Here is a 9,609-nt window from a genome sequence, read left to right as displayed (position 1 = left end):
CAGCAAGTTATATGCCATATCATCATAAGTATGTAGATATAGCAAGTTGCATGCCTTGCTACAGGGTTTGCAGGTTTTTGCCGCAGGTGGAAAAAACCGTGGTTATAACCGTGGTTTTTACCGCTTGACAAAAAATGGTAAAATTTTATGTACACAACAAGTTTTATGCCAGTGGACAGCAAGTTATGTAGATATAGCAAGTTGCATGCAGGGGTAGCGCTGGGTTTTCAAACAAGGGGTCAAAAATTTGAAATTTGGTGAAATTATGGATCTAAAACAATAGAAATAAAAGGTTCAAATGACCCTTTAGCAACCTCTAAATGGTAATTTTTTGCGCCAAAAGCTAAATGAATGCGCCTATGACCCCATGGCGCAGGTTAGCGCTACCCCTGGTTGCATGCCTTGCTACAGGGTTTGCAGGTTTTTGCCGCAGGTGGAAAAAAACGTGGTTACATGTATAACCACGGTTTTTACCGCTTGGCAAAAATGGCCAAATCTAAAAAGTGGTGAGTCGTTTTTTCTCAAAACAAGTTACAAGTAGGGGTAGGTTAAACAGCCTTTTAAAAAGGGTGATGTTTCATATTTCTTAGGGAACAGGCTTATTTGATACAGTATGATCTCCTGAGCATTTTGACACCATTTTCATCCAAATCGGCCAAAAAATGAGTTGGGGCAGGGTAAAACAAGTATTTGGACAGGGGTCTGTGGGGTCTGAAAATCAATATTTTTACAATAATCATTATTATATGGCTAAATCTTTTAAAGTTGGTGCTGATTTGTATGTAATTGATGTCTAGAATTCCATTTATGACAGTTGCATAAAAATTGGAGTTGTCATTTTCTTAAAATGGCTGTTTTACGTCCAAATATGGATGTGGGGGCGCTTTGCATAAAATATGCAAACGATCTTTCAAACAGAAATTTCAATGATCTGTATTTATGAAGATGATTATACATGTAGTTAGTACTTGCTCAAGAAATTTGAGCGGTTTACATAGTACGGTTTGATTTTGGCAGCCATTTGAATATTTCATAGAATGCTCCCATTTAACTGTACAGGGGTCAATGCACTTTAAAATGTGTACAATTCAATGGAAGGCTTCCTGAGAATACGAAAAATGGTGCCACGGTCAAACGAAAAAGCAATATAATGCCCTAATTTCTTGAGGATATGCCATATGTGATTATCTTCAAATTGGCATCATTAAAATTTCATGTGAAAAGAACGTGTGCGTGTTTTATGCAAAGCGCCCTCACATCCATATTTGGACGTAAAACAGCCATTTTAAGAAAACAACTCCAATTTTTATGCAACTTTCATAAATGGAAATCTAGACATCAATTACATACAAATCAGCACTAACTATAACAGAATTAAGCATATAATAATGATTATTGTCAAAAATATTAATTTTCAGACCTCCCCCCCCCCCCTGTCCAAAAACTTGTTTTGGCCGGCACCAACTCATTTTGTGGCCGATTTGGATGAAAATGGTGTCAAAATGCTCAGGAGATCATACTCCATCAAATAAGCCTGTTCCCTAAGAAATTTGAAACATCAGGATTAAATAACCCACCACTATTATAAGTTACAAAAATAATTTCCTGAGTGTAACAAGGCCATATTTTGTAATTAATATTAAGAAATTAAACCTATGGGCTTTTATTTAGAGGTTAATAACTGTGCATCGGTTATTTGGAGGGCATTGTGAAAAATCTAAACATTTTGCCTTTGGAACCGAGGAATATACCGAGGGATATTACGAGGTCCAAAGCAAAATGGTTAGATTTTTCACAATGCCCGACATATTACTAATGCAAAGTTATTAACCTCATTGTTCCAATATTTACTAGGGAAGCGGGCTATACATGTATTAATCAATGATAGCTGATATTAATTTGTGAACCTTCTGATATTAAACACAAAATAAAAACCTCCCACTTTCAGTAGTGGGTAGCAATTTTGCATCCATTGCTTATTTATTTTCTATTATTAGAGATTCTCCTACTGGTACTGTAAATAGCAAGGTACACTTGTGCTGTCTACTGAACATCCCAATGCATAAAATTTCCTGTCTATACTGTAGAAAGCAAGGCATACATTTACAACTTGCTATCTACATACTGGTAATTAAAGCCTTAATGTACGATCTTTTTTCAGAATTTACCTTTATTTTTTTCAAACCCGATTTTTTGGCATATTTGTAATACTTACACATGTTCTAACTTAAATCTATGAGCAAACTGTCAAATTCGCCCTATTTGTAGTAAAACGGGATGATTTTCTGTTGGTCCAACAAAAAATCATAATTTTTTTAGATTATGATTTTATGTCGGCCACGATCGCAAACCGTGGTCTCCTACAAAACTACATGTGGAGAGAGCGTAACCAAACTGGCCGCGTAGAAGACTAACTCTGAGGCCGCACTCGCTGTCCTAATCCAAATAGTGCGAGATGTTTCGAGTGATAGAGGTGAAGTTTATGATGTTGTTTCTTTGCAAATTCCCAATGTTTTTTTTTTTTTTTTGTATTGGGAACTTTCATAATGATTGCATATTATCATTTTGGAAGAAAATAAGAAAAATCTAAAAATTTAAAAAGATCGTACATTAAGGCTTTAAATGCCTACTGAAGAGAGCAAGTTTTGAAAAAGTACTCAAATGCAGACATCAGTGTATCCAAATTACTGCTTGGCTGAAAGTTGTGTGTCTTTCTGTCTACAGTAGACAGCAACTTATTACATGCCTTGCTAGCCATGGGAGACAGCAAATTGTATACCAAGATGCTTTAGAAAGTTGCAAATTGACTGAGCTGAGATCACGTCGCGATCAAATCTGTCTTAAGTTTGCCAACAAACTCCTGGAGCATCCTGACTTCCGTAGCTGGCTTCCAGGTTACAGGAAGGAGACTGGTAGGAACTCTGCAAACGCTAACCACCTGTCTTTACCCAAGGTGCGCACTCAAAGATATCGTATGTAGTCCCATCCCATACATGGTTCAGCTGTGGAACAAGGATGCTTCAGGAGCAGGTCAATAATTTCTTGCTAGCTTGTTTGCAGTTATATTTAGTTTGTATGTGATTTCGTTTTGGATTTCATGCTGATGTAAGATATATTTTGTTGTTGCCAATTTCTTTGTAGCATGTATGTAATTCAGCCTTTTGGCTGCCATATGCATTGTTGTAATAAACCTTGAATAATAATAATAATACCTTGCTATCTTCAATAGACATGTTGTATGGTTTGCTATCTACAGTAGACAGCAATATATATGCTTGCCATCATTCTTAAGTAGATAACAAGTTGCATGCCTTGATATCTACACTAGACAGCAAATGGATGATTCTGTTATGCCATGAATCATGGGCTTATTTTTATAACATCTGTTTATTCTATTATCAGTGCATTTAATTTAAATTATGCAACATTTTTATCAAGAATCTGTAATGCTATTCTTCATGTATTTGAATTCAATAGTATAATAATGAGGAAACATTTTGCACAAGCTATAGGACATCTTGTGCAGATGCCCTACAGCCTGCCATGTTTTGGTTTTGTTCTTTCTGTTGTTTTCTTGTGCAGTGTTGAGTGTTCATGTTCATTCCAGTTGAATCTCTTTGACATAATTACTGTATTTAGTATACAATATTAGCTTACGGATGAAATCAAAACTTGACTGGCGGTTCCGTCCGGTTGCCATTGTTTAGAACAATAGCAACCGGACAGAACGGGCGGTCAACTGCCGGTCGAGTTTTGATTTCACCCCTAATCAGTTTTTTGTTAAGTTTGTATGTTGGGTTTCCTGTGGGGGAGTGGGCTACACTACACGTTGGGGAGCTATGTGTGGAACAGGTCTTTTGTGGTAGGGTTGTAAACTTTGGAGTGCACAAGAAGAGCTATTCCTTTCTTTCAGTGTGAATTGTCTTTTGGGTGTGTGTTTTTCACTATGGGGGACTTGTCCCAGATGTGGCTCTTCAGGATGTTGGTTTGGTCTTTTACATTAAAGAGATTGTGTGATCACTTTTTAATTTGTAGGTTACTGTAAAGTGCTTTATGAATATGCTGTTTTATGTAAGGCACTATAAATTGTTATTATTTTTATTATTCCTTGCTATCTATCTGTAAACAACAACAGGCTTTGCCTTTTATTAATACTTGAGCCAAATCAATGCAGCTTGCAGAATCTGTTCTTCTGTTATAGTATCAATCTCAATTTCTTCGTCACTCAGAATCTCTAGCATGACACTTGCTGAAGAATTTTCCAGAAACACTTTGGATTGAAACACTTGGAGATTTTGCTTATGCCCACCAACCCAGTCAGCGCACTGGACACATAGCCAACCAAACATCTGTACACCATATCTGCAGTATATACACCATAAGCCTCACACAACACAGCTTGTTGTGGGGCAAGAATTGGTCACACCATGTTATGTCATGATAAGCAGAGACTTATTCATATAGTGCTTGCTCACCCTACCACCCACCCACTCAGTCAATCTCTCAACCCCTCACACACCTCTTGCAATTTGTTTCTTGTTTTCCTGCAGATCTCAGGAAGTCAATGGTTCACAATTAGCTACTGTATTTGAGAAGAAACCCTTGCCCACCACATAACAACCCATCCAGTCCAGTGTTGAACAATAAGTAGCAAGAATAAGTCTGAAGACATCAAACAGCCTTTATGTGACACCTAACCTGCAGAACCTGTGATACGGAGAGAACTGCCATATATAACAGGTAGCAGAATTGTTTGATGTGCAAATCATTACACATACAAAGAATTATTATTTGTAGAACTTTGTAGTGTACAATGTATAATGTACATGATTTGAGTGTGCTAAGTCCCATGTTTGCGCTGTTAGCCTACTGATTTGACTTTTATTAGAACAAGATGGCAACATTCAAACAAGATCAATGTGTTCAACGTGTGGGAAATCAATCCCACTTGTCTCGTCTCTCCTCAGGACTTAACCTGTTGAGACAGCAGGCAGCCTTCTGTGATGTCAACATCATTGTTGGTGATCAAAGATTCCCTGCACATAGAGCAGTACTAAGCTGTACAAGTGACTACTTTCAGGGAATGTTTTCATCAGGGTTTCAAGAAAGCACAATGGGTGAGATAACTGTTCCTGGATCTGAAGAAAGCTTTGCCCAAATCTTGGATTTTGCATATACTGGATACTTGACTCTGTCCCTACGAACAGTTACAGGCATTCTCCAAATGGCTTGCTACATGGTTGTAACTCAAGCAATGGATTTATGTGCTGAATATCTGAGAGAAGTGAAGGATAATGTCACAATTGAAGACTGTTTTGAGATATGGTCAATTGCAAGCAATAGTAGTCTTACTGACATAGCACAGTTGTACAAAAGTCACCTTTTGCAGAACTTCCCCAAGTGTGTTCAATCCAAAGTGTTTCTTGAAAATTGTTCAGCAAGTGTCATGCTAGAGATTCTGAGTGATGAAGAAATTGAGACAGCCACCACAACAGAAGAACAGATTCTGCAAGCAGCATTGATTTGGCTCAAGTTTGATTGGGAACAGCGCAAAGTTCATGCAGTTAACATCCTGAAGAAGATCCGGCTTGGTCTGGTGCCAGTTGGTAGACTCAGAGAGATCATTGGTGATGAGTTACTAGCCATGCCAGAGTGTAAGGTCATGGTAGAGGAGGTTGTCAAGTTGAGTGTTACCATGGATACAGCTGCACTGCCATTGATCAAAAGTCACCCAGAGTGGTTTGCTACTAGAAACACTATTACAGCTGAATTGGAAGAAGAATGTAAAGATTTCAGTAGCTCTGCTCCGATAATTGTATTAACATGCAAAACTAAAACTGCATGTTATAAGATCACTAAGTTGGCTGATATTCCTAATCGATATCCTTATTCTACAGTGAAAGTACATATGGTTTAACCATTTGTCAGTAATAATAATCAATTATATGCTACAATTGATATTTTGTATAGATATGGGGAGGATTGTGAAGATAAAGAAAATCATCACCAATGGCTTTTGAAAAATAACTTTTTCCAGTATTTGCCTGAGAAGAATGAGTGGATCTTGCTCCCACCTATGCCTGACATATCTAAATATCCTAGAATGTTTCATATAAAAGAATATATATACTTGATTGGTACTGGTTTTATGAAGTCCAAGAGTGTGATTCAACGATTCAGTATTCTTACCAAATCATGGGAATTGCTTGTAGATGACATATTGTTTCGAATTGCGGATGCTATTTTACTATCAACCGGACAGATATTAGTCAAAGGGGAGCAACATAGAGCCGGTCCCAATCCCAGGGGTCCCAATCTTGATGGCCATGTTGGTGGATTCACTGCTGTCATGTTTGCGTTGTATAAACCCACCACCAATGAATTACTGGATGTGTCTGTTGATATCACATTAGAATATTATTCTCACTTTATGGAGCATGATAATACGTACTACCTCGTTACTGAAAGAGAAGATGAAGACCAAGTAAACAGAGTTATATGTGACTTTGATAGTGATAAGCCCTCAGTGGTAATTGGAGAGGTCATTGAAGATGATACAATAGATACAGATAATCGCTTTTATCCAGAATTTACTTTTGACAAGCGTAAACTGGGGTTGGTTCAAGGGTTTTATTGGTGTGAATCCCATGAAAAGTGAAGCAAAGCTGGAGTTCGGTACATTGTACAGCAGTCACCTTCAATTTTACATCTATTATATTATTCAATTTTATATCTATTATACATCTATTTAGTTCAGCAAGTTGTACCCCTTGCACCCTGCAGTAGATAGCAACTTGCATCCCTTGCAGCTATTTACAGTACATAGCAAGTTGTATGCCTTGCTATCTACAGTAGACAGCAGGGGTATGCCTTGCTATCTACAGTAGACAGCAGGGGTATGCCTTGCTATTTTCAGTATGGTACATGTAATTCTAAGCAGTAAGTAGTATGCCTTTCTATCTGCAGTGTAGACACATGCCTTGCTATTTACAGTACATAGCAAGTTATACATGTATGCCTTGCTATCTACAGTAGACAGCAATTTCATACTTTGCTAGCTTCAATACACATACCTTGATATCTACAGTAGACAGCAAATTGTTTACCTTGCTATCTAAAGTAGGCAGAAACATGTATGGCTTGCTGTCTACAGTAGATGGCAAGCTGTATCAGTTACAGTAGGTAGCAAGTTTTATACCTTGCTATATGCAGTATACATCAAGTTTGTGCCTTGCTATCTTCAGTAGATAACAAGTTTTATGCTTTGCTATCACCAGTGGACAGCAAGTTATATGCCATATCATCATAAGTATGTAGATATATAGCAAGTTGCATGCCTAGCTACAGGGTTTGCAGGTTTTTGCCGTAGGTGGAAAAAACCATGGTTCTAACCGCGGTTTTTACCGCTTGGCAAAAATGGCAAAATCTTGAAAGTGATGAGTAGTTGACTTTTTTTCCATCTCCAAACAAGTTATTGAGTTCCAAAAATAATTTCCTGAGTGTAACAAGGCCATATTTTGTAATTAATATTAAGAAATTAAAGCCATGGGTTTTCCTTGCTCTCTAGTGCATGTGGCATATCAAATTCAAAACTTTTTCATTTTAAAGGGGCATTTCGTGATCCACAGCCTCATCCCCCCACTTTTCTAAAAAAAAAGTTGAGATTTTTATGTCACTGGAAACCTCTGGCTACATAATGTTTATGTACAAAATATTTTCTTGCAGATTAATTCGTTTAGCAAAGATGTCGTGAAATTTGAATTTCGTTCTGGTGCACCAGAACGAAATTACAACGCATTGTCTATGGAGCAGTGCAAAACACATAATCATGCATAACTCACGAACGCAAAATCGGAATCAACTGAAATTTTGGGAATAGGTTTTTTTCGTGGATATCTAATGAAAAATGACATAAATAGAGGATGCTAGGATCACGAAATACTCCTTTAAGGACTGTATGAGGCAAAATACATGTTGAATGAGTCATTAAATGCTGTGTGTTACTGTTTATGAGCTTTTTGTGTTACTTTTTGATATTTGGCTGACTATATATGTGAAGTGATCAAGCAAAATCAGTCTGAACTCGGAAATATTAAATTTTCAGTTTCTTATAGGATAGTAAAAGGCATTTATAAATCTGGATTTTGCAGAAAGCCCAATTAAAATTGAACAACTAGTTCCAAAGATATGAGCAATTTAAGGGTTTCCAAAACAAGAGGAAACAAAAGGAAATATTTCCTTTGTATGGCTATATCTCAAAATCAATATTTCCGAGTTCCGACTGATTTTGCTTGATCTCGTCATATATGTGTCGTAAAGTCGGCATTTTCCATTTTGAGATACAATCAAAAACAGTATGGATTTCTATGTAAAATATATTAGGAATTTGACCTTTGATGAACCATAACTTCACTTCCAGATGTCCGATGAAGCTGGTTGAGGTGTCATTTTAAAGCTGCATGTGCACTCGTTCAAAACCTGCAATAAACAGAAAATGACCTAGGGCCGACTTTACTACCACTTCGTGGTGGATGGACACATATGAGTTTGTGCATGTATACGGAAACTGGCAAAAAAACAGGTTTATGCCAGTTTTTGCCACTCTGCCGGCAAAAACCGAACCATGGAAGGGCTGCATTAGATAGCCAGCTATATGATTCTGTTATTCCATGAATCATCAGACTTCTTATGTATAACATATACAATGTATTATTGGTGTATTTAAATGATCTATGGGTATTGTTTTAGAAGATTGTGTAATGCTATATTCTTCAAATATTCTCAATGGTATGATTGCTTGTGGAAACATGAATTTGCACAACACACATGCTCCACAGTCTGTCATGTTTTGGTTTTGTTCTTTATGTAGTTTTCTTTTGCAGTGTTTATTTTAATTGTATCTCTTAAACTAGCGTTGTCCGATAGTATGTTCTTTAATCATTACAGAATTATTATACATGAGTGCGCCAGAAATCCTGTGTCATTTTTTGACATGGAGAAGCCTATCCTACAGCTCCTCCTTTTGATTATTACTGATGTTTGTAGAGCACAGCCTTCAACAAGCAAAATTAGGAAGGCTATTTAGCATAACAAAAGGTTAGTTCCTAATAGATGCACAAGCTCATGGGACATGGAAATAGGTTATTTGCATAGTAAATAAAGTATTAAATACTTTTCTGGCATGTTTGTATATAAGGGACTGTTCACAAACACTTGTTAGGGGGGCCTGATAATTTTTTGGGGTTCCCCCTTTACAGACCTCAAAAATTTCATGGTCCCCTTCATTTGACATGAACATTATGGGTTAACCCCATAGAAATGCATATGAACTCAATTTTTCCAGAACAATTTGTGGTCATATTTTTCAGGAGGGTCAAAACATTTCAGCCCCCCCGTTTTTGCATCAGGCCCCCCTAACAAGTGTTTGTGAACGGTCCCTAAATGGTATAGCTTGCTGAGGCTTACCATTAAAACAATTTCTCTGCATTTTTGTTTTAAGTTGTATTGCTCCAGTAGTTTTGATAATGATATGAGAAAAATTAATTTGCAGAATTAAAGAAATGAAGTCCTTGGTAAAGCCTACAAGCAAAAAGGATTCAGGAATTGGTA

At 37.1% G+C, this 9,609-nt stretch overlaps 1 protein-coding gene across 1 annotated transcript; it reads left to right on the top strand.

The window, feature by feature from the left end:
* The first annotated feature begins 4,160 nt into the window (after positions 1–4,160).
* LOC140142777 (kelch-like protein diablo) lies at positions 4,161–6,969 on the top strand. Its single transcript, XM_072164772.1, has one exon. The coding sequence runs from the start codon at positions 4,895–4,897 to the stop codon at positions 5,915–5,917; it is 1,023 nt and encodes a 340-aa protein (XP_072020873.1). The 5' UTR covers positions 4,161–4,894; the 3' UTR covers positions 5,918–6,969.
* The last annotated feature ends 2,640 nt before the right edge of the window (positions 6,970–9,609 follow it).

This window comes from Amphiura filiformis, chromosome 20, assembly GCF_039555335.1.
Source record: "Amphiura filiformis chromosome 20, Afil_fr2py, whole genome shotgun sequence".
NCBI lineage: Eukaryota > Metazoa > Echinodermata > Ophiuroidea > Amphilepidida > Amphiuridae > Amphiura > Amphiura filiformis.
This window is presented reverse-complemented; position numbering and strand designations above follow the sequence as displayed.

Bases quoted from the DNA above. Each gene is read 5' to 3' on its own strand.
- LOC140142777 (XM_072164772.1), top strand. From the start codon at position 4,895: ATGGCAACATTCAAACAAGATCAATGTGTTCAACGTGTGGGAAATCAA.